The 27,399-nt window shown below is 31.7% G+C and overlaps 2 protein-coding genes across 5 annotated transcripts in view; one reads left to right on the plus strand and one right to left on the minus strand.

The window, feature by feature from the left end:
* LOC140434852 (5-hydroxytryptamine receptor 1-like) overlaps window positions 1-27,399 on the minus strand; it is a 1,076,278-nt gene that overhangs the window by 648,964 nt on the left and 399,915 nt on the right. The gene's annotated exons all lie outside the window — the stretch shown is intronic.
* LOC140433902 (uncharacterized) lies at window positions 13,189-13,620 on the plus strand. The gene has a single exon (XM_072521876.1). It carries the CDS (start codon window positions 13,189-13,191, stop codon window positions 13,618-13,620), a length of 432 nt encoding a protein of 143 aa, XP_072377977.1.

The following is a 27,399-nucleotide window of genomic DNA, read 5'->3' on the forward strand; positions in this document are numbered from 1 at the left end:
CCTAGTCCACTGTTAGTACATGCTTTTAGAAAAGAGAAAGCCAACTTATCCAATTTAAAAGCAGACAAAATCAATTCCAAATATGGATCTAAAGACTCTAAAGTAATAATTAGTGAAACTGTAAGCCAACAGCATAAAGTGCTGGTACTAGATATACAAGTAAAATATGAAATAAAACCAAAATATCGAGGAGAGTCACAAAAACAATTAATTGACGTTAACAAGCGACAAAGTAGTTCAATTTAGAACAGAAATAAAAAAGAATGTGTTGGAATATGGAAAAAGGTCATAATGAAATTTGGAGAAATGTGTCAAAAATTATTAAAGAGGGTGTAACTAAAATACTTGAAAAAATCTCAGAAAATTGACTTAAAAATTGGTAAATATAGATAGTCAGACGATGTTTAAGACAATATAAAAGACAAGAGAAGATTATATAAGGAGGGACAAGAAAAAATATCAGAATAAGATTATCAAAAGTATCAAATAGATAAAGAGGAAGCAAATGTGCGGTAGCACAATCTAAGGTAGCAGCGCATGAAAAGCTGTACAATGAACTGAGTACTAAGAAAAAAACATATACAAAATTGTTAAAAGTGGAGCAAAGAAAACCAAAGATTTTAATCAGATTAAATGTATACGAGATAAATACATTAAACTATTTATGCAAGGAAAGGATCAAAAAAATAGCTACAAGGAGTTCTTTAACGACCAATTAAACTAAGAGTTTGAGAAAGCATCTATAGAGGCAACAGAGACAGTAATAGCAATGGTGCCGAAAATGACGACCGCGGAAGTAATTCAAGAGCTACATAAGATGAAAAAAGAAAAGGCATAGGTCCTGATGGCATCCCTGGATATATATGATCAGCATTAGGAAAATCAGGAACAAGTTGGCTAACAGGACTATTTAATAGAATTTTGAAAGTAAGGCGAATACCGGATGAATGGAGAAGTAGCATTTTAGTACCTGTATACAAAAACAAAGTAGATGTTAAACTCTGTACAAACTATAGAGCCCTAAAACTACTTTGTCACACCATGAAACTGTGGGAGAGAATAATTGATAGTAGGATAGAGGAAGAAACAGAAAATTAGGAAATCAGTTTAAATTCATGCAAGGCATATCAACAACGGGTGCAATTTTTATCATAAGGCAAGTAATGGAAAACTAATGTTAGAACAAGTGAGGGTAAGACTGATAAATTTCATTTGAGAATAGTATTGCATCAGGGGTCAGTGCTAATCCCTTATCTCTTCTAATTAGTGTTGGAAAAATTAACGAAAACATGTTAAGGAGATATCCCTTGGTGCCTTATGTATGCTAACGATGTGTTGTTAGTAAGAGATAAGGAGAGATAATTGAATTAATGATTAAGACAATGGAGATGGGCGCTTGAGCAAAAAGGTCTAAAAATAAGGTAAACAAAAACAGAGTATCTAAAGTGTGCATTTAAAAATCAACATTAGATATTGATATTGGATACCCTATACTATTTAATCAACGGAAATACTAAGATCACACGGGGAGAATAATATGGGTTATTTCTGGTTTCGTCAAAATTTACGCTGAAATTACTAACAAGAGAGTGCTCCCACTTCCACATGTTGAAATTGATATATAGTACCAACAGATGCTAGTCATATACCATCAGCACTAATAAAATGGAAACTATCAAATTAATGTCAATTTCATTTAATCAAACGTACTAACCTTAAAATGATCATTTAAGATAACACACCTCAAAAATATTGACAATAAATTAAAAATAGCTTAAGCGTTATAAAAGTAACAGAGCAGCAAAGCTCACAGCATGAGAATAGTGCCTCGTACTTTTATAAAGAAATTTGTTGACAGACAAATATTTATTTTTTTATATACTAGGTTCTAAGAAAAGTGTACTCAAAACGAATAAATATTATCTAACAAGTGTTTTATTCCAGTTTCATATGAAAGCACCAGATCTTAGATATTATAAATTTCGTCATAGGTGCAAATTATAAATGAAAACCAAATGATAGAGCATATAGTGAAATATAAATATCTTAGCCCTCTATTGCCCGACTTTTTTGTAAACTTGTTTGTTTATAAAATGTTTTAATTTGTATATGTGCTCAAATATCCATTTACAACAACTAGTAATTTTTTTAGATTTTTTAAATTTCGTTTGGGGAGAGTTTTGGGAGTGTTTAGCAAAAACTAACGAATTAAGTTATATACTTATTTATTATGTCATTCAAAAAAACAAATATTTGTAGTTAGTTGTAAACCATAAAGCAACTTTACATTTATCGCACATTACTTTAGAAGTATTACAGCATCCTGGTTTTTTGCATCTTTCCTTTTTTTCAGAAATTACTGGCCAGTGGAAGGTTTGGTCAAGCCTAACTTCCTTTGGTAGTACAATAGCAGTAGATCCTCTCCTCTGTTTTTTTACAATTTTGTTCTCAATTTCACTGAGCCTGGGACGTCCTTTGTTTTTGATCTGATCATTGCTTGCTAACAGTACGCTACATAAGTGGGACTTATGTAGCGTACTGGTTTTTCTTTTTAATTTCAAAGTAATCGCAATCACGACGATGCAACAACTAGCTGTTAACAACAGCTAAATCCAGAAGGTGAAAAAATATTTTTAGATACCACTTTTTAGATCTTATGTCTCTTCGGTAAAGAGCAATTAGTGAATCCATAAGATCGACGCCTCCAATAAATTTATTATAAAATTGTACTGAATTTGGACAGCATACAATAATTCTTGATTTTTGTTTCTTATCCCACCTCTTGACTAACGAAGTAGGCTTAGAACCAACAAATGTACTAAGCAAATGAACCGGTTTATTATCGTACCACTTTAACGCTGTTTGTCTTATGCCATCTACTGTAGCGTGCTTTTCTTCTACAGTAGCTCTGCCCTGTTTCTTCATATTCTTGTCATCAGAAAAATGGCAATAAGGCAATCTGTTTGGAAGAACAGTTCCCAAACATTGCAGTCCACGTTTTTCCATTTCAATCTGCAACTGAATGCCATTGAACCAGTTGTCAAAATATACTTTATAGTATTTGTTTGGTTTGATTATCTCACACAATCGTATTACTACATTACCGCTGGTGTCTACATTAGGTAAATGAAGGGGATCTTTAACAGTTCCTGTATATAATTCCCAGTTATAAACAATACCATTGCTATCACACAAAACAAATGCCTTGTATCCCCATTTTTTGGGTTTGTTCTTCATATATTGTTTTAAAGAATGTGCCTCTTTAAATGGTATCACTCTGGTATCTCTGGTATCTTTTTCACTCATTGGAATACTTTGAAAATTTTAAAATAGACCGTTGATGAATGGTCTAATTTTGTATAACTTATCATTATTGTTGACCATATTTTCGTTATTATTGAAATGCGTTTTAGTTTTTATTTCTTCCCAGCGATTCCTAGATATAGTATCGACTATTTGAGCAATACGTGTTTCCTTCTGCCAAAATGATCTTGTCCTTGGCAAGCCATATATTGACATCAGTAGAACAGATCCAATAAATTGGTTTAATTCTGCTAGTGTCATATTCAATGGTTTATTTATATTCTTTTGCAGTGCATACAAATTACTTTGTTCTACTATGTTTTCCAGCATATTGGTAGATATCATTTTTTTTAAATAATGTAGAGGGGATTCCGGTTCTAATAATTTGCATGTTGGTAAATTACCTTTCCATTCTGGAATTGGAAATACTGTTCGAGAACCACTCTTCCACTGAATGTTTTTTTCGATCATTTTTGACCTTTTGAGCACATTTTGTTCAGTGTGTTTTTCAGTTTTATCGGTATCGCCCTCATCTTCATCTTAGTCTAAATCTAAATTGGTATCCTGGTCTAAATTTGCTTCGTACAAATCGTCTTCATTTTCCATTTTATTTGATTCTGGATCGATTAATATCTGGGTACCTGGAAAATTTAATATTACTTTCTTATTATCACTATCAAAGTCAGAGTCTTTGGATTCCTCGGATATTTACTGCTTTTCCCTTAGAACGTTTTTGTATCCATCTTAAAGAAATAATTTAAAATAATATGGTAAAGTGTGGATTCAAAGCAACATACCTATTTTTTATCACAGTACTGAAACAACACAATAAAATAAACAAATGTCAACGGTAATCAATATCTAAATGCTGATAGAATGCCTCTGTATGTATTTTTATATAAATTGTACACAATTTATAACAATAAATCACGATCGAAAATACAAACTAATAAGGCAGTCATGTCCATTTGACATACTGTTAAACATTTCCATATAGGTTTCGTCATAGGTTCATAGAGTGTATTAAAATGTATAACCAAATATTGCCTGAAATTAACAGAGGGCATACTAGAGTCGGAAATTGTTTTAAAAAAGTTTTCTGCATCAAAAACTCCTTTGTTACCTTGAGTACACACGGGGCTATAGAGGGTTAAAATAGCTGTATCGAGCGAGGATAAGGTTATTGATGAGGAAAAAAAGACCTATCGCTAAGGAAGTGAGAAAGTAATAAGCAAACGCAAAGAGCACTTTAATTACATTAAATGAAATATGCATTACAATCTATCATGACACACATATCTTGATACACATAAAACAAGACAATTAATAAACACGTTAAGAGAATCTTAAAAAATAATAACCAAAATTTAATTTTTAATACACAAAAGAAATAATGATATACAGAAGATACACAAATTAAAAAAACGTTATCCCCTTATTGTACGCAAGAGAGATACCTCTAGGAAAAATCAAAACGATCGAAAATATATACCAAAACAACACAATAAAAGTAAAAGTAGAAGAAGAACTAACCGACCCTATTGAAGGTGACAATGGAATAAGACAGGAATATTACCTGAGTCCTCTATTATTCAACCTGATTATGGATGAAATAATAAAAAATAAGAACTAAAAAAGGATACCAAATGGAAGAAAAACAAATTAAAATAATCTGCTGTGCAGACGACGCAATACTACTCTTTTAAAGTGAAAATGATTTACAACGTATGCTGTACCAATTTCATATAACCGCCAGAAAATTTAATATGTTAATTTGCCCAAAAGAGACAAAATGCATGGTTACAACAGCAAATTTACTAAGATGTTAATTGGAGCTGGAAGGTCATATAATAGAACAAGTGTTAGAGCTTAAATATCTAGGCATCACATTATCTAGCTATGGAAAGCTCGAAACTAAAGTGGAAGACCCAGTGAATAAAGCAAACAGAGCCACAGGCTGCATAAATGAAACATTATGAAGAAATAAAAATATCAAAACAGAAACGAAAGGCAGAATTTACAAAACAGTCATCAGACCAATAATGACATACGCGGCAGAAACAAGATCTGAAACAGAGAGGACAAAAAGGATATGAAACAGCAGAGATGAAAACACTTAGAAAAATTGATGGTAAGACACTATGGGACAGAGCTAGAAGTACAGATATACGACGTAGATGCAAGGTGAAGAACATCAAAAACTGGTTAAGAAATAGAAGAGTAGAATGAAACGATCATATAAGCCGAATGACAACAAATAAAACAATAAAGACGGCAAGAGACGGTTAACCCATAGGAAGACGATCAGTAGGACGACCACGAAAACGATGGAAAGGCAACTTACTGGAGGCACATTGAAAAACAGACAGTTATGTCTATATGAAAAGAAAAAGTAGAAGAAGAAGAAGATACACAGGATAACCATTAAAATAGTTGCAAGAAAGATAAAATAAATCAGTCATATTAATGTAGAATAGCAGAGGACAGAGTATTTGTCATAGCTTTGGACAAGTACCCAATTGAAAAAAGAACACAGGTCGTTCAAAAAAGACGGAACTCTAGAAAGAAAATAGCATAGATTTAAAAAAATAAAAGCATAAACATGTCTTTTTCTACTTTTTTAATATTGAAGATACGTAAATAGTACATTGAATTAAAATGTAACCTTTGATATCTGTGATAAACCCATCACCTGAACAGTGGCGCCGATGTATGTAGTTAAGATTGTTTACACTTATTTAACCTGTTTATTTTTTTATTATCTATATATGAGTTGTGACAGATATCACAAACTTATTTATTTTCCACAAAGAGGTTCTTTAGAACCTAAAATTATTACTATACAAATCTGATTCGACATATCTTCAAAAAGTAATACACGGCATGTAAAATTTAAATTTTTAATAAAAAGTAAAAGATTACGCATTACTTATAGGGTTTAAAAAACGAGCCTTTAGGAAGATTGAAGTACTAATAAGACCACCGCAATCGGGCATACCCCGGGTAATGATTAATTAATTAATCGGCTAATTCTTCAGTCACCCCTTTAATATGATTTTGTCAAATTGGTCCTTTTTAGGACCAACTATTCTAATAACATATGTCTATAACTATTAAGGGTATATCTAAAAATCAAGAAACTTTACTTTATTTAAACTTATCAGACATATGAGCTAAACACGAATCTGACTAATTTCTAGTACAGGAAACACATATAGGGCCTAACCTAGGGTATTTGGTATATAGCTGATCGCTGAAAACCACATTATAGATATAGACATACTATTTCTATCGGAAAAAAGCAAAGAATAACTCAAAGTAAGAAAGAACAAAACCAGTCAGCTAAGAGAACCTTTTAATGATTTTGAGCTTGGATCCACCATCTACATATTTAATGAAAAATAATACAAATACCGACATTGAGGATCTGAGCACAAAGCTTATTACGAAATCTGGACCAAAAACACTACAAATAGCTTATCCAGATGATGAACAACTGTATTCAAATTAGGAGATACCCAAAGTCTAGAGACAAGCCAAAGTTGTTACCTTGCTTAAACCTGGCAAAAACTCCAACGACCACAAAAACTATCAGCCGAAATTTTTAGTTTGTCAGCTATTCAAAGTAATGTACATCACAAATACTAAATCAAAGATGGGTACGAAAAATATCGGGTATCAGTGGTGGTATTTTTCAATCTAAATGCCGCTTACGACACCTTAACTTACAGAATATTTTTTCAAAAACTATATGATATCCCCTTGGATAACAAACTCACTTATATTGTCTGCTTATGCCTACACAAGAGAATATTTTTTATATCACTCAATGGTAAGAATAGCAGATGAAGAACGGTCTCGCTTGGGGTAGCATAAAGGCACCTACACTGTATAACATTTACACAAACGAACGATCCATACCGGTAGATACTAGGACTTCTATTATATAGACGATACACCTATTATTGCACAATAAAAATAAACTATGAATCAATTTTCAGCCAAAACCCCTGAAAAGCTCGTGTGTGCTCCTTCAATTTCCCTAACATAGACGCTTTCACAAAACTGAACATCCAATAATGTCATGATTGTTGAACGTAGACTCCCTATAAATTCCTTGAAAATAGTTTGTATCGCACGGGGTCAGTCACAGATTATTGTTTAAAACTAAAAGGTAAATTGAGGACCAGAAATAATATTGTTCGCAAGCTTGTCAGCTAAAAATGAGGTGCACATCCTTCCACCCTTAAAACATAGACGCTTGCACTATATGCATCTGCCGCCGAATATACCTTGTTAGACAAATTAACCATTCTTCGTTTTTGTGCACACTACTACCAATTTTAACACAAAAATATCTATTGTAGCTCTTAACCATATTTATTTTGAGATAACCGTTCATCGAGATATCATATGTAGTACACAAATAAGACCAGAACTAAAATAATAAAAAAGCTTTATAAAAGATATCGCAGAAGATTGGATGAAATAAAATTAGTTTTTATTAATCGGATGCTTACATAAAACGTACAAAGACATACTCACGTAAACAAAATATATTACGAAATTTCTGTAATTAAAAAAAAACATCGAGTTCGGCATTGAACTAATAAAATTATATTAAATAAAAGAACAACATTTTTAAAAATGCAGAAAAAATAAAATTTCCTATGCAAGCGAATATTCCATTAAATAATAAGCCCAAATCCTTTTGTATATATATACCTGTTTTTAAAGAACCAGTTACCTTTTAGTACGTAGTTATACCAGGTAATAAGATATCCTCTGTTACTCAGTGTAATGCGTATTAGATTACACTGTCTACGAACAGTAGATAAAAATAAGGAGCCCATAGGAACCGTTCAGGGTATATGCTGAAAATATACGGTATAATCGCACAGTTGCCAAACTCTCAAAGCTTACTTAAACCGATAAACGTATGGTTCAAATATACATTGAAGAAGATCTGTACGACCCCTATAATATATACACGTGAACTAAACGATATACATTTATGATACAGGGGTATTTACGGGCTCCAAAAAATTTTTATAAATTATTAAACTCTACATGTTGATGAATCGACAGAACCAATATTATGGAATGGTCAAGTGAGCTCCGTATATCGGTATCCACTTGACCACGGAGCTCAATTGAACCTGAATTTTAACATGGGCGGAGTCCACTTTATGCCGTAGATATATATATATATGTATATATATATATATATATATATATATATATATATATATATATATATATATGTATTGAAATGATATTGGACGTAGGAGGAGGAAAAATAGTGTTTAAAAAATTAATTTATATGGTATATACTAGATAATATTAGATATTAAAAGTATTTGGTTATTTTAAGAAGTTATATACTAGAGACTTTAATAAAAATTATTTATGTGAGGGCATTTTTAAGAAATTAGCATGTAATAAGTGTAAAAAAAAGTTTTATTTTAGTAATTATAATGTTGTAGATATATTTAAGTGAGCCATGTGACTAGGCAACCAAAAATACTCTTTAAAGTGACGTTTAAGTAATGATTACGAATATAAAGTGGGGTTATAATAATATGTTGTTTAAAATGTGTAGTTTATTAAATTAGAGTGTTAGTTACTGATTTAAGTGTATATTCTGATCTGAAAAGCCTAAATGTCAACAAAATTATCAATAGAGAATTAAAGAATTCTCCAGAATACAGAATTTGACCTTTGTTTACGGTGGAACATTCTCGAATAATGGTTATGTCTGTGGATCGAACATATACTTTTTCCAGAACATCCATATAGAAGAAATAGAACAAAATCGAATAGGATTTCTTACCAGATGGTTCTGGAAGATTGAAAAGGTATAAATACTCGGTGATTTGGATTCAAGATGGCCAGTTTTAGTATGAAAGTTAGTTAGAATCAGTCAATCAGTAGGTTCAAGATAGTCAGAAGGTCCAATTGTTCAATATAGTGAGTTAAATGAAGATTAAGAAACAGTATGAAGAAAATATTATTGAAGATTAAAAATTATGTTATGTATAAATGGTGATTGGATAATGGAAAAAGTATTAATTGAATATTAAAATTATATAATATATTTGGTGATTGGATATTGGTATATTGAAAAGAAGAATAAATATAAATATATAATATATTTGGTGATTGGATAATGGTATATTGAAAGGAAGAATAAATATAAATGCTGTTTGCTGGTTGCTTGGTGGTTTATAAATGCTTAAGAAGAAATATATTTTAAATTGGTGGAAGCTGATAATTGGAAAAAGTAATTTCACAAAAACAAGGATAACCGAAGCACGAACACATTGAGTGGTGATTAGAATCTATATAGTGGAAAACAGTTCATTTAGGCATTCAGTAACAGAAAGGTACAAAATTTTGTTAATATAATTTAGTTAGTGTCATAACAATTTTAATTTTGAAGATAGTTTGTTTAAATTTTTCATTGTCTATAGAATTTAATTAGTTTCATAAGAATTTCAATTTAAAGATAGTTTATTTTAAATTTACATTGGCTAGGTTAGATATATATATATATATATATATATATATATATATATATATATATATATATATATATATATATATATATATATATGTGTGTGTTTCATAGTAGATATAATAAAGATAATTTAAAAAAGTACTTACAAACTAATTCTTTGAGAACCGCGATAAAAACCCTATATAATATATTATTAAAAATACTCATTGCTCATCATTCACAAATAATACATCATAACAGTATATATATATATATATATATATATATATATATATATATATATATATATATATATATATATATATGGTAATAATAATTTTAGGATCCTAGTGTTGGGTTAGTATAGGATTTTAGTATGGGGGACCTGTATAAGTAACTGTGAAATATGTTAGGTTAAAACAGTGTATATCAAATAAAGCATGAAAGATGGCCTACCGTCCTCGTTCACGACGTAAGTATTCATAAAACATTAATGTCATCATATACTTTTTATACAAATTTTTATATGTATTGTGTATCTAGATGATCAGTTTTTGCTACCCGATCTTTATTTTGTAAATTCATGGGGGCGTATTTTGAATGTGGCAGGTAATAGTTTTATGTGATATAGGTATTACGTCGGGCCTCAACCTTTATTGTTAATTTTATTTTATGTCATATAGGTATTACATGGGGTCTTAATGTTTATTAATAATTTTGTACGATTTTCAACAACGTAACAAATGTTTTATTTGTTACAGCACTAACTAAACAAGAACTTAGCTTCTTTACGAATCGGATCTAAACCTTTCCAATGAAGAAGACCCCTTATTTGTACCGCCAAAATCAGATAACCACAATTATGACTACACAAATTCTTCAGATAACTCGGATACCTTAGAAGAAACCTCAGAGATTTTCTCGAAGTCAGTGTTATTACGCTCATCGCCACTAATACAAGAAACATGTGCGTTTCGTAGATCTATCAGAATAGGTTGTAGTCGTGGTGCCAGAACAAGAGTAAGATGTAGTGGAGGTCGCCTAGTCGTTCAGTACCACTACCTGTTTTAAAGAATGCATGGACCGGTAATTTCTCTCCCTTTTACCAGTCAAGGTATAAAGATGTGGATTGTCAGTTATGGACTCCTGAATTTTTTTTAAACACTATATTGATGACCGCATATTGGAAACCATGACTGTAGCAACTAATAGGACATACCTTGAAAGAAAAGGAACAGAGCTGAAATTAACAAAGAGTTAAAAACAGTTATTGGTGTCCTATTCGTTATGGGTGCTATAGAGCTCCTGAAAATTAGAATGCATTTGTCGAGAAAGTATGGTATCCCAATCGTCAAAAATGCTATGACGCGAACCCGATTTTTAAGAATCAGAACATCTCTAAAGTTTATTTTTGAGGATGAAATCGATGATCAACAAAGAGTAAACGAAGTTTGGAAAGTCTTACTTATGTTCAACAGTATATAAATGGTTGTCATGCTCAAAAAATATCTGATGATATAAGTCTAGATGAAATGATAATACCTTTCACCGATCATTCATAATTCGTCAATACTGCCCAGGAAAACCAAATCCTGTTTGTATTAAGATTTTTGTACTTGCCAATCCAAATGGGTTAGTATGCGATATGATAGTATATAAGGGCGATTCAACATTCTCAGAGGTTACAGACAGAAATATAGCTTGGGTGAATCAGCAATTCTTAGTTTCTTCTTAGTTTGTGTAAAAGTCTTGTTCCTGGTCATTACATTTACTTTGATCGCTATTTTACGACAACAAAACTAGCTGATGTATCACTAGAAAGAGGTTTGCATGCAACAGGCACGATCTTAAACAAGAGAGTCCCTCAGAATTGTATCTTTTCTCCAGAAAAATAGTTCATAAATAATCCAAGAGGTACATTTAAAACGAAGGTGAGAGGTGATGGAAGTATTACCAGACAACAAACCTGTTACGATTCTGTCAACATATCATGCTGCTAACAACCCAAATCAATGCAGAAGATGATCAAAACGTAAAAAGGAATACGAAATAGTTAATAGACCTGAGGTGATCAAGAACTACAATCAGTTCATAGGTGGAGTTGTCCTTGTTGACAGAATGTTGGCAGTCTGTCTGGCACAAGCACGTACAAAAAAGTGGATAATTCAGTTCATCAGCCACATGCTAGATTTAGCAGTTTGCAACTCTTGGTGTCAATACAGAGCGGTACAAAAGAAAAAACATGTACCAGCCAAAAACATTCCTCAACTGAGATTAGTTAAATTAGAAATGGGAGAACAAATGCTTTTGGACAACACCCAGTCTTCCGATTCTGAGACCTGTAGCGACTATGAAGACCTGGAACCAAAACATGTAAAAATATACAACTGCATTTTGTTTAAAATGTAAGATATTTTTATGTAGTACACGAAAACTTAATTGTTTTTCACAGTTTCATACCAAAGATTAAGTTCTAATAAGGTGTCAGTGTAAGTGGGAATCTGGGGCAAGTGCGACTATTCAATACTGTAATTCAACCAACGATAGTAAAATAACAAAATCTAGTGTAAACGTTACTCAACTTCATAACCATGTGTTCTGTATACGGTGGAGCGACGTTACCGACAGTACATGTGAGAGTTGAGGTATTGAACATATATCTGCAAAAATCCACTTGATTTGTCAAATTTGCACTTACCCCAGTGTTCTGCAATAGCAAGATTTTCAAGGTAACATTATAAGCCGTATTATTTTAGTGTAAAAGTGCACTTCGTAAATACGATAAACGTGTTTCAATATACATAACCCTACTTAGAGGCCACGTACACTAATGTTCGCACTTGCCTCAATAAAATTTTATCGAGGCAAGTGGGAACTAGGAATAATTAGTTACGTTCCCACTTGCCCCGATTAAAATTTTAATGGTTGACTCTTTTTTAGGTGCTACCATGGTTCGCATTTATCAACGTAAGACGGAGAAAGTGACATCTTATAGTAAGGAACAGCTGCAAAAAGCACTGGAAGATATCAGATCTGGAAAAACAACGCTACATACAGCAAGCCAAAATTATGCAATTCCAAAAACAACATTGCACAATCACTTAACTGGTGTCAGAGGAAAAAAAAGTGATTCATTAGGTAGAGGACCAGTTATTCATGCCGAACATGAACGCAAGTTAGCCGAAGGATTGAAAACTCTAGAAAAATAGGGCTTTGGATTGTCAAAACGTGAAGTTCTGTTGATTGTCTCTGATTTTGTTATACAAAATAATATAAGAACGCCATCTAAAAATAATATTTCTGGACATGACTGGTTCACCGGCTTTAAAGCAAGATACAAGTTATCTCTCAAGAAACCCCAATCGGTTGAGTACGCAAGGAAGAAGATGTGTGATCCATTTCCCATTTATAAGTATTTTGAGATCTTAAAGAACACTCTTGTTGAATTAGATCTTAATGGTAAGCCTAAGCAAATATGGAATTTGGACGAGACCAGCTTATGCGTTGACCCATCCCGAGTGAAGGTGCTAGGAGCCAAAGGTAAACCGTGTTCGCGAACTACAAGTGGTCCAGGTAAGGAGAATGTAACAATATTATCTGCGGCAAATGCATTTGGAGACAAAGTACCACCATGTATTGCATTTAAAGGAAAGTTCGTATGGGACCAGTGGATGGCAACACAGGACTCAGATAATCTTGATATAGCATATGCAGCTACTCCAAACGGCTGGATGGAAACGGACGTTTTTGTCAATTTAAAAAAAAAATACATTTTTGAATGCTGTGGGACAAGAAAGACCACTATTATTGATATATGATGGTCACAGCACTCACGTAAATACAAAAGTCATCGAATTAGCTCGTGAAAATGAGATTACCATTCTCAAGTTGCCGCCACACACATCGCATTTACTACAACCCTTAGATTTGTCCGTGTTTAAATCGTTTAAGACTGAGTTTGACAAAAAATTGGTGGCTTGGCAGCGAAGAAATCAAGGAATAAAAATGCCGAAGCGAACATTTTCTGAACATGTTCGTGACATGTGGTATGGTACAAAGCCAGAAATCATCCAAAGCGGATTTCGGAAAGCGGGAATATTCCCATACAAAATTGACGTTGTAGAAGAAGATAAATTTCAGCCCGATGCCTATAAACGTTGGAAGGAGATAAATAACAAAACTGCGAATCAAGGTGACGAAAATATGGAAGCAACTCTATAAGATTTACCGCCATCGGTTTCTTTTGAAGACTTGCTTTTGACAACAGTCAAACCAATGCCTCGTTTGGAACCAGTAAAGAAAACACGAGTAACTCCTGGTGCCGAGGTTATAACCAGTAATGATTATTACCAAAAATTACAAGAAAAAGCAAACAATAGTATTGAAGCAGTGCCCAGCACCAGTGGGGTAAAGTATCAGCGGAAAATAAAATCTAGACGACGAAAACAGCATAGTTCCAGTTCTAGTGACGAGTTATCTGATACAGATCCACCGTTAGATGATGATTCGTTAGATGAGCTATCTGATATATATCCACCGTGAGATAATGATTCTTTGGATAATGATTCGCTAGATGATTTGGTTAAGGACATCCTAGATGACGATATGGGCAACAGTATTGAAAATTAAAAGAAAGATTTTTTGAGTCTGGACAGTGGCTTGTAGTGAAATATACCGGAAAGAAATCTGTGAAACACTTCATTGGAACAATAGTGGGATTTGACTAAAAAAACAACAATCCAATTGTTAAATTCACGAAAAAGAAGAATAACAATTATACATTTTACTGGCCAGATAATGATGACACTGACACTGTTTCCAGGGAAAATATTGTCATGATATTGCCAGATCCTGTAGAAAATAGAAGAGGAAAATCGTTCCAGTTCAGTGTATCTTTCAAAGGATTGAATTTCGTATGCTAGGAAATTTAGCTTTTATATTTTGTTCTCATCAAAAAATTTTGGACTTTTTATAAAAATAAATATTACTGACACTAAATTTTATGTTTCTTATTCGCAATTGCCCCATACATAGTGAAATACACAACACATATAATAGCCACATGCTATTCCCACTTGCCCCACAGTCTGGGGCAAGTGAGAATATTTGATCAGGTAACGAAAAAAAAAATTGTATTTGATAATGTTTGCATAATTAACACGTGTTACTAAATCAGTACTAATTAGAAACTTCTAATGACTTTATATACTAATTGTGATTATTCTAGAATGCATACTTCAGTTTTAATAGTGACATGAACATCATCTCTAGAAAAATGCGTTCGCTCTTACCCTGACTTACCTTACATTGTTCTGTGTATAAAAATAATGAATAATAAAAGATTGCTAAAATATGCGTATTTATTGTACTGTTTTTTCTTATGTTTACGTTTATTTTGGTATTAGATAGACCCAATGTCATATATATGATATTATATGACATTGAGAAAAGCCAGATTTTTCATTGCATATTATTTTGTCATTTTTTGCTCTAACTAGCAGTTAAATAAAAGAGTAAAAACCCAAAATAGCTGAAAATATTTAAAAAAATACTCTGGGCCTCAGGAGGATACAGCCAAATACAGGATTTTTCTACTTATTAAGAACATCTCAAAATTAACACTCTTTTGCACCAACCATAATAAACAATAAAGTTTGTTTATTTTGGGGATCTAAAGTAGAGAACGAATGAATAATATATTATAATATAATTTTAAAAATAGGCGTCTACATATACCATTACAAAAGCTTAAATATACCTCAAATTACCTTCTAAATAATAGTTAAATCATTAGTAGATCATCGTTAAAACCTTTATTGTACTTGTACACCGTGTACAAACGACGTAAGAGGAACAATACATATGAACTTTACAATCACAAAGTACTTAATCTGTAAAACAACGAAAACAATCGAGTATTCAGTTTGTCTGAAGCTCTCTTCATTCTTGTGGTTTACCCCCTTTCAGAGTTAATGAAATTACTAATTGTCTTTTGTTTACTTTTACGCTAATCCTGTATTCTAAAATGGGAATAACTCAAGTAACTTTTATTTAATAAGAGAAGTGATGTTTAAATATTACACAAATTTAAGAGGTTTACGGGATATTTTACATTGTTCATTTATTGTGTACTAGTTGTTGAGTATTTTAAGGATAATATTTGAGCAATAAAATAATTTTAATCTATATATATATATAACCTTTTTGTTTTGTGTATTTTATTATTTTATTTGATTGCATAATGTGTGTTTATCGTAGATTGGATAGATTGTATAATTTGTATTGTGTGTTGCATATGTATTGTGTATAATTGTAGATGATGTCTGCGACTTCCTTTAATCCGCTATTGTTGGTATGTTCTTGTTGTTGATTTCTTCTTTTTGTATTGAGATTTAAAGCCTGTTACATTCTGCAAATGTGTTTGCTACATGTTCTCCTTTATTAAGTAGCATGTGAGCTGCTTCTATAATTTTTTTTAAGTCTCTTTTTTACATGGTTATTAAAGCTTCTTTCCATTGTACTCCGTGCTTGTCATCTCAGGCCCATTTGCATCTCTGGGATGTGTCGAAGTCACTGTTCTTGATGTATTTTTCATGCTCGTCGATCCTGACACTAAATGGTCTTGCAGTTTCTCCCACATAGAAATTGTTACATTAAGAGGGTCCTTTGTAGATACAGTTCATTGATCAGTGGGTTTTTGGGTTTTGATTTGGACAGGATAGATCTCAGTATGTATGTGAGATATTTTGAATGTTGTTGTGATGTCGTATTTATTTTCTATTCTTTTTAATATTTCCGATAAGCCCTTTATATATGTTATTGTCATCTTTCAATCCTATCTTGGGAGTATTTCTACATTGCTTGTAGTATTTTGTTATTTCCTCTCTTCAATCTTGTAGGTTGGTTTTCTGTAAACTTTGGTTGCATATTCTGTGTCTTCTTTTGTGGTTAACACATCCAGACGAATTGAATTGTTCTTTTCTTTTTCCATGACGAGTTTAATTGATTTTTCGTTGTTATTGATATTTATCAGAAATCTTACCAACTGTTCTGATCCGTGAGGCCAAATAAAGGATACATCATCTACATACGTCCACCATATTGTAATTTGTTTGTCTTGTTTCTATATAAGGTTTTGTTCAAAATCCTTCATGAATATATATTTGCTAATAATGGAGATAATGAATGAGCCCGTCGTAAAATTTGTATCATCCTAGGCGTTCCTGAGGTGTTTATTCATTAAATAATAATATAATGTTTTAATACTGATATATATATATATAATAATAATGTTTTGATACTAATATATTTAGCAAAAAACAATTAAAACTTTCACGGCTAATGTTGGTTATTATATTATATTAATAAAAATAAGAATTTAACCATTAACAATTTTGTAAATAAGAATACCTTATCTCTTTATCTACGGCAGTATTTAGCGTCTCGAGTATTTCTTTTGCGAATTATATGCAGTTCGTGAGTGATTTTTTATTCCATATACCTACGAACATATACGTACCTTTTGCTCGTGCTCGTTTTGTTGGATTGTTTGTGATGGCTTCATCATTAACATCATCAAGTTTTACACCGATACTATTGCGTACAGTCAGTAAGTCTGTTTATTCACCAAGAGAGAAGACTATTCTCCTGAATGTTCACGATGCTATGGTTTCTCAGAATCCCACAAACACTGTTCGCAACAAAGTCGAAAGTTGTGCCAACATGACTGGCGGACGGGAGTCAACTATATATAAGTTCCTATCAGAAAGAAAAAACACGGTATAGCTAACCCAAACACAAACGAACACTTAAAGAGAGGAAAAGGCTATTGAAATTGATGAATTTGCCAAAAATGGTATTCGAAGGAAAATTCATGGATTTTTTTTCAAAAAAGAAATACCAAACCTAAACAAAATTTTACAAGAAGTTAGAGACGACCCGGATTTGCCTCATATCGGACGAACTAAATTGTGGCAAGTTTTAAAAGAACTAAATTTCCGGTGGGAGAAATCAGACTGAAAATCACTTTTGATTGACCGAGAGAGATAATATGTTGGAGAAGAAATTATCTAAGATTCATACGAAAATTGCGGGCTGAAGGAAGGCCCATCTTTTACTAGGATGAAACGTGGGTAAACTCAGGTCATACTCTAAAAAAATTGGTCAGATAAAAATATATTAAGCTCCAGGCAAGCCTTTATGGAAGGTTGGTCTACTGGTATCTCCCCACTTTCCGGTAAAGGCAGTAGATTAATAATTTCTCACATTGGCAGTGAAAAAGGATTTGTTAAGCATGATTTGTTGGAATTTCCAACGATTTCCAATGAAAGAAAGACTTCCAACGACTGCGTGGAAGAAACAGGATATTCTTGACTGGCCGCGGAATAAGTATCTGCCTTACGAAGATGGAATGGTAAAAGCAGAACTTTTAAAATTTGCCCGGCAACACAAATCTAAGTTCAAGAAATACGTAGTTGACAAAATGGCGGAAAGGCGAAACATCACAGTCCTTAGACTTCCACCCTACCACTGCGAAATAAATCCAATTGAACTCATTTGGGCACAAATGAAAAGTTATGTGGCTAGAAAAAATACGTCATATAAAATACAAGCTGTACGTGAATTGTTATACGAGTCTTTACAACATATTACAGAACAAAACTGGAAAGATGCAGTAAGACATGTAATAGAAGAAGAACAAAAAATGTGGGATCTTAGTAACATAATTGATGCGACCGTAGAGACACACCCGCTAATTATTAACCCTCAAGACGACTCGGATTCCGAAGTTGATCCTATTTATTTTGAATTTGAATAGTTTTCTAATCGTAATTATATAAAGTACCTAAGTAATAGTAGTTGTAATCGTAAGGTATTAAAGGAGAAAGGCGCAAAATGTCGCCTGTCAAAATGTTCAATGTGTTATAAATGTATCCATGTTTTTTTCAAATCCTGAGAAAACTAAAAAGCATTTTTGAAAAATTTAAAGGCAGAATGAAATATTTATTAGAATAAATAAAACTTTTTTTTGCATGCAATATTTTCAATTAAAAATTATACTATATTTTCTCTTTTATTTTCATCCCTGTTACATAACATATTAAAATAAACAATATAGAAGTTTTCAGGGACTTTCTGCCCTCAGTAATAATGTAATCATTCATTCTGCGTTTAAATTTTTCAAAAATATTTTTTAGTTTTCTCCGGATTCGAAAATAATGGATACATTTAAAACACATTGAAAATTTTGCCAGGCGACATTTGGCGCCTTTCCCTTTAATTAAATAAATGTATCTTTTACAAATGGCCAGAAACTTTTTATTTTTAAATAAAATAAAGAAGTTTTATAAAAACAAAAATACAATCTACATAAGTACAATTTAAAAAATATATTTATTTAGTTCAAATAAATGTTTCAATCATATACTCTACGACACTGGTCGGTCATCTGTAACCATTCAAAATACCTTCGTATTCGGATTATAAGGTATACTTCTGTATTGTATTCCTTCAGATACAAGGTGGGTTAGTTGAAAACATCTTAAACCGTCAGTTTCAGGTTGGTTTTTACTATTATATCGTATTACTTATCCTCTCTGTATTTCAGTTCTCTAATTAGGGTTAAACTTGTAGTGAGCTATCGACAAATTGTGAACCGATTATAGTTGAAAATACGTGTTGTCAGTGCAAAGTGTTAGTACTTCCATGGTGGCTGATACATTTAGTTTCGATTTTGTTGTTAATGTACCATCTCTCTCTCTATTTTGCCGCTTATTTTAATAGTTAAGTTTTCTCCAATGGTACATTGGTGAAAAAAATGGCAATATCAAGTGTTGTAATCTATTTTTGCCAGATTTTGTAAAAATTGCTACGAGTTTTATTACAACCCACAACACTTGATGGGGTGTTGTGTGTTGTATCATATCTAGGAGGAACTGTGACAGTCTGCTGCAAGCAGAGTCCGCTTGCATTAGAAAATGTAATTTTTATTACAATAAATTCTGGCTTAACCCCATATAAACATAATATTATTTAATTTAGACATGCCACAACAGTTTCAGAATATCTTTAATTAATTTTTGTTAAGTATAAAAAAAAATGATAAATATAAAAGACCCGATATAAAGAAAAATATAATATATTAGATAATATTAGACATCATTCAACCCTAACTACAATATGTAATATTAATAATTGTAGTAAAATGACTAAATATCTTTTGTTTACTGTATTGTATAGCAGAAGCCATAATATTTAGAATGCAGTGCAGGTAAGATAGGCACTGTATTTATTACGGGAGAACGACTGATTACGTTGCCGGTTTGCCCGGCAAGTCAGGGGTACTTTAGAACCTTTGCGTGCATTCGAAAAATTTTTCACCGATTCGATGCTAATTAAAATAGTGACATATACAAATCAAGAAATAAATCGAAAAAACAAAAATTATCATGACGCTGCCCAAAGAACATCTGAAACCAATCTAGAAGAACTAAACAATCACTTGTCATCAAATATTATGTTTGATACATCGTTTTCCAGTGCCAGGTACAGGGCGACGATGAACAAATTTTGATTTGAATTTCTGACTGCTTGTCTTAGGTTCGATGATCAGACAACCAGAGCTGAAAGGAGAGAAATTCCTGCTTTTGCCCCCATATCAGAAATATGGGAGGAATTTATTAACCATTGTAAAACAAATTACAAGTTCAGTTCATATTTGACAATTGGTGAGCAGCTGGTGGATTTTAGGGGAAAATGCAATTTTCGCCTGTACATACCAAATAAACCTGCTAAGAACGGGTTAAAATTGGTTTTGTTATGCGATGTCGCGACCAAGTACTTGGTCAATGCTGAACCGTATTTAGGCAAATCTACCGAAACAAATGGCCTTCCTCTAGCCGATCACTGTGTAACTGTTTTAACAGCTCCAATTCACGGCACTAACCGAAACCTCACCATGGACAACTGGTTCACGAATATTCGTTTGGCAGAGAAATTACTAAAAAGGCCCTGTAATTTGACAATACTTGGGACAATCCGGAAGAATAAACCACACATTCCATCAGAATTATTGGAAAATAATAAACAACGTTAGATCAACACGTCTATGTACGCATATAGTAAAACTTGCTCCTTGGTGTCCTATAAACCTAAAAATAATAAAATAGTGACTCTACTATCAACAATGCATAAAAAGGGAACAGTTACCACAAATACAGAAAAACTTGAAATGATAATGTCGTGTAATTCCACGAAAGGAGCAAATGTGTCAAAATATGTGTGCGAAACGAAAGGCCAAAAGATGGCCCATGTCCATATTTTATAATATGATCAATAGGCAAATATGCAAATAAAAATGTAGAAAATATGCGCATAAATATGCACGTGTTTACCCGAAAATATGCAAATATTTTACAAAATATGCATACAAATAAATAAAAAAATCGTAAAATAGTAACAATTTTATTTAAAAAAAAAGTGTACATAACTAAATATTTCCTACTATTCATTAAGATTTACATTTATTTTAAGTAACTACATCATTTTTAAGTATGAATAAACTTATTTAGAATTATGGTAACAATAAATGACCAAGTGGTGTTCAAAATTTTCTAACAAAAACTTGTGGCTTCTGTCTGAGTACATATATTTATATATGGAAAAACTTCGTTCAACATCAACTGATGTAACGGGAGCATTTTTCAAACTAACCAAAACATTTGGTTCTAAATTAACTGTTTCCGAAATATTTCCAGCTAGAACACTGACTACTTCAGAAAGAATATGGTAACCTTTATTTTTTTCCATAGTAGCTTCAAATTTTTTTAAAACATCTTTTCCAATATTACCTCTAACGTTCCGACAACATGACGCAAATTCTTTTATTAATGCTGTACTTTCGAACAATGACAGTTTTGGTAATTCTAACTGAATTGTTTTTTGAACAAAACTAAAATTTGATTTTATAAATGAAAGTTCTTGTTGAAGCAAGTTACTCTGAAAAGTTTGTTTAGAATCCAAAAGAGATTGGGAACTTTCATCTGTTAACGTATCAATTATGTTCTTTATTTTAACAAAATGATCTGCATAAAAATTAGCTGCTTCTAACCATATTCCCCATCGCGTTAAAATAGGTTGTGGTGGAAGAGGAATGTTAGGTAGCATTTCTTTATAAAGTTGAATTCTTATAGGAGATTTAAGAAATACTTTTTTGACACTGGATATCATGGTATTTACAAGAGGAAACTTTTTTCGTATTTCCTCTGCAACTCTGTTTAATCCATGCGCTACACAAGTAACATGTATTAAATCTGGGAAAAATATTTTTAAATTTTGTCCTGCTTTCACCATATAAGGAGCAGCATCCGATAAAATAAGCAGTAATTTATTAGAAGGAATTGTTGACGGAAGAAAACAAGTTGCTAATGTTACTTGTATAAAACGCGAAATTGTTAAAGGATTTGTTTTCTCAAGTTGCTGGCATGAAATAAGATGAGATTTTGGTAAGGTATCTTCTTTAAGAACACCAATCAATAAATGAGCAATATACTTCCCTGAGGAATCAGTGGTTTCGTCTACAGATATGTAAAAATAATTATCTGCAATTTCTTCCTTAATATTAATTAACACCGACGAGTATAGCCCGTTCACATTATTTCTTCTTAGAGACCGATCACTTGGAACATTAAGTTTGCAATATTTTTTTAGAAACGAACTAAAATTTACATTTGCTAATTTTGAAAGCGGTATGTTTGCAGACACTAATGCGCGACACAAGTCTTCATTAAAAGTTTCTTGCTCATCTAATTTTTTTGAAGTAGATTGGAAACATTTAGCCATTGAAGTTTGATGTTTTCCTCCTATTTTTCCTTTTTTTGCAATGTGTGAAGCAGTTCTCACATGTTGGTCTATCTGAAATTTCTTCTCACATGCTATCTATAAATAAAAATAAAAACCTTTATTTTAACCCAACCTTTAAAATATAAAAATATACAAGGTGTTTTTGGTTAATCAAATAACTGGTTTGGAAAAAAAAAACACTAGCTAAGTGTTTTAAATGCAGTATTAATCCACAAATTAGTTTTTGTTACTAACCATTAGTACATCATATAACTTATTTTAAAATTCAACAAAACTTTTTTTTTTGTTAATTCAATTACAATAAAAATAATTGTGTTTTAGAATAGCTGACTTCATAAAAAAAAGTAAAGGTAAAAATTTTTCTAAATACACACCATTGTATTGTACATGGACAATTTTTTCTCACTAAAGGAAGCTATTTTTCATTTAAAAACAACCTACGAGTACTAAATTTCAAGTAAATACGTTTATTGGTTTTAAAGTTATTGTTGTTATTAACTAAAAGAATTTAATTTTTTTTAATTTTAACACCCTGTATCTCGAAAAGTAAATAAGTTTGACCCCTCATTAACTATATCGTTTTGTTCAATTTTTCGAGAAGTATCTACAGTCAAACGTTGTAAGTGTCATTTGGAAACACCCTGTATTTATGAAATATTAGATATTAAATAGAAAATATTAGATACTTACAATTTTGCCACAGACTGAACAGTAGATTTTTCCCATATCCATAGACAGCTCTTTATAAGGTTTAATCCAAGTTGAAGCACTGGTTGTTTTAGGCATTATAAAATCACAATCTTCCTTTTTGTTACGCACAACGAGTGTTTACGCTTTGAATATCAAAACAAAAATGATTTACAAATCTGAGCATCAAATTAGAAATGTTTAGGTACCTAATTCAATAAACTGGGAGATTTTGGAAAATCCCTAAATTAGGAACAAAACTATTAGCCGTTTACCTGCTGTTAAGATACAATAAATTGTAGATAGATTTGGGGATTAGATCATAAAATGCAAATGAGCGAACCCTTAGCGATTATCCAATAACTGAATGCCTCAGTGACCGAGACTTTCTAAGAATGTTGAGGGCTACTTAAATTGATCTTCGTTGAAATTGTAAATGTTTTGTACCTGTAGAGATTACGTACTTAGATCATTTCTTGATTAAAATGACTACAAAATTTTATACAAGAATTGAAATAAATTGGTATGTTTAAAAATTTTCAAATACAGTATAAAAATCTGAACTTTTATGCACTTTATGCAAACTTTTATACAAATATGCCAAAATATGAAATATTTGCATAAAATATGCACAATATGCAATATGTATATTTGCCGAAGTCTAATGATCAATATGGCTTGCATCAATGCCTACGTAATTTATTCGCATATCTTTTTACTCAAGGTGGAAAACGCTTACAAAGACAGCAGTTTATGATGGATCTTCATAAAAAACTTACAAAACCTCACCAGACAAGTCGCTTAGAAGATAACAAATTGAACCGTGAATTAAAAAAAATTATTTCTGAGGTCTTGGAAAAAGAAGATACTCCCGAAGTCGTAACAGAAAACCAAAAAGGTCCAAGGAAGTATTGCTTAATCTGTCCCACAATAATTAAACGAATAACAACCACTTATTGCTCGAAACTTTTGTCTTTGTTTTTGTTTGAAATCTATTGTCAAAACTGTTATTGAATATGTTATTATTTTTTTTTATTAAATATTTTATTAGTAAGAGTTTTTTTGTGTATTTTTATTTGCAACAAATATTTTGTTAATTTACCACTGTTCTTAGATTTGTTACTTCAATATTCGTAAATTTTACGTGTATTAGAGTATTAAGCGTTTTATTACGTACGAGAGTGTTCTAGGGTTATTTCTATTATTTATTGCTAAATATTTTTTGTACTAAAAAGAATAAGTATAAGCTTTATTTAACAAAGCATATTACTGGTATAGTAGAACCTTTACTAACAATCCACAAACCTTTGCCCTATATGAAACCCATTTCCTTATCCAAAAGTAAAGCGTTGCAAACAAGCAGGTCTACGTACAATACAAAGTCGAGTTTCTAAATCTTTCATACAAGAAAGGATAATAAAATACCATTTTGTTCAAATAAAAAAGAACGTTCGAAAGCTCGAGAGCATCGAAAAATAAAATATATGCAAACCCGAAACCTGCAACAAGAGATTTGAATCCTTTATATATATCTAAAAACGGAAATAAAAAAAGGTAAGAGAATCTGAATATGATTTATTTCACGGAGTGTAAAGTATTCCCACAGCGTATCACTAACGATTGAAATACATCTAGATATTCCCAAAATATAAAAATATTCAGCAAATAATAATAAAAAGATCCAAACAAAATTACGTAAAAATTAAAAAACACTACTATTTAAACCCGTTCCGCTACTGAATCTTCGATCGACTAAATGAATCCTTGTTAATTATGTGTACTAAGCATTTCAAAAAATTATTAAATAAATCTATTAAAATAGTCCAGTTGTAAAAGATTTGATCTCTGAAAACTAAACAAACAAGCCAAAGTTTACTGAGAATGTCAATTTTGGGACCTCAAAAAGATGCAAAAAAGATTGCTGTTTCTGAATTTCCCCTCGTAGGGAAGGGGTGAGCGGGAAATATTGATTAACTAAGAATTTGTAAACCGTAAATAAAACGTTTTAAACAAGAAATATATCTCAGATATTTTTGAATAAAAATGATTATTAGTACTTTTTATGTAGAATAAACCGTTCTACCAGAAACAACGTACGAAGCGACCTGCGATTTTGAATGTCAGTTACGCGCGCGAAATCAGTGTTTTAATCCTTAACTGGTATACTCCGTCTGACAGACGGGTTTAAATTTAAAATACATCATAATTTACTTATCGGTTGTCTATGCCTCTTACCGTTTTCCCTATCTTTCTATAATGGACTCTTCGAGATTCTAAAAATTAAATAATAATACTGACACGTCAGTTCTTTCTGTAAACTTACAAATCTGTCGAAGCCGTCGCGCAGACGGAGTATACCATTTACGTTACTGTTCCAAAAAAGTAATTTTTTAAAATGTAAAAAAAACATTTGTATATGTAAACTGTTTTTACAGTATCTCATGAATAATGGAATTTTGACCGTCAAGAAACGCATACGTTTTGATGATCCGAATTTTAAATCGGTTGCAGAGCAATGGCTGGAGGAATGTGATAGTGATTGCGATAAAGATTTAGACCACGTGAGTGAGAGTGAACATTTTAGTGACTCTAAACAATCAGCAGATAATGATGAATCTGATAATGATATAGGTAATCAAGACGATATACCTGCATCTGGAACATTTGTTGGAAAAAATGGATTTGAATGGCGCAAGAACTAACCATCTTAAAACAAAAATAAGCAAAAGTAAGCAAAAATACTTGGTGACAATCCGGAAGTAGTAGATGTATGGGAACTGCTATTTACCGAGGACATGATTGAAGAAATAGTCCAATGGACCAACGTCAAAATAGACTACGCAAAAAGAAATTATACTAATAAAACTTCAGCAAGATACCTTTAAGAAACCACTACTTTAGAGATTCGCGCTTTTCTGGGACTTTTGATATACATTCCAATTTTTAAATCAAATAATGAAAGTACCCAGAGTCTCTTTGCTACAGATGGTACAGGGCGAGATGTATTTAGAGCCACAATGTCACAGAAACGTTATCTTTTTCTCTTATCTTGTTTGAGATTTGATAACCCCGATGATCAAAATGAACGAAAAACTGAAAATGCAGCAGCTGCTGTATCGGACATGTTTCAAAAGCTTGTTAAAAATTCTCAAGAACTCTTCACTCTTGGATCCTTTGTGTATATAGATGAGATGCTGGTGGCTTTCAGAGGTCGATGTAAATTTGAAATGTACATGCCAGCAAAACCATCAAAATATGGCATAAAGATTTTATAATGCATGACTGATGCGAGAAGTAATTATTTTTATGATGGATACATATATTGTGAAAAAGAAAGTGATGGTATGACGCTTTCCGAAAATGAAAAAAAAAATACTCCATACCCAAAAATTTGCAATAAATGTATTCAAGAATAAACAATCGTACAAGTAGAATAAAAAGCAAACAAAATTTTCACGTATGCTTAAAAATAATATCCTTTATTTATATGTTTTATCTTTTGTTTCAAATTTAATGTTAGTATCAATTACATGTATTAAATAAAAAAAGAATTTATTTATATGAATACATCCATAAAAAAAGTTAATCCTACATAATTCTCCAAATTGCGTTAACCCGTCTCCCAGACGGAGTATACCACACACGTAGTTATTTATATGTATAACACTTAAGGGTTAAATAAAATTTGTATCAACTCGATAATAAAACTTTGATATATTTTAATCAGTGACCTATTGACAAAAATCAAAATGCACTTTAAAGGCGAAATTTTAAAATTTCTAATTTTGCCGCAAATAAAGCGAGTTTCTATAAAGTTGTTAAATAAATAAACATTGCGCGACTTTTGCCATGTTTTATGATTCTACTGAGATTAATAAAATTTATCATTTCCATTGACCGCTCGCTGTAGAATTTCTATTATTATTTCTATTGAAATTTCGATTTTAAGTTTTGAAAAAGAATATGAGACATTTGAAATATGACTAAAAAACGCTGGATTTAAACTTCGAAAATACAAACAATCTCAAGTCACGCAAAATGCTTCCATG

This window comes from Diabrotica undecimpunctata, chromosome 2, assembly GCF_040954645.1.
Source record: "Diabrotica undecimpunctata isolate CICGRU chromosome 2, icDiaUnde3, whole genome shotgun sequence".
NCBI classification, from domain to species: domain Eukaryota; kingdom Metazoa; phylum Arthropoda; class Insecta; order Coleoptera; family Chrysomelidae; genus Diabrotica; species Diabrotica undecimpunctata.

Bases quoted from the DNA above. Each gene is read 5' to 3' on its own strand.
- LOC140433902 (XM_072521876.1), top strand. From the start codon at position 13,189: ATGTGTGATCCATTTCCCATTTATAAGTATTTTGAGATCTTAAAGAAC.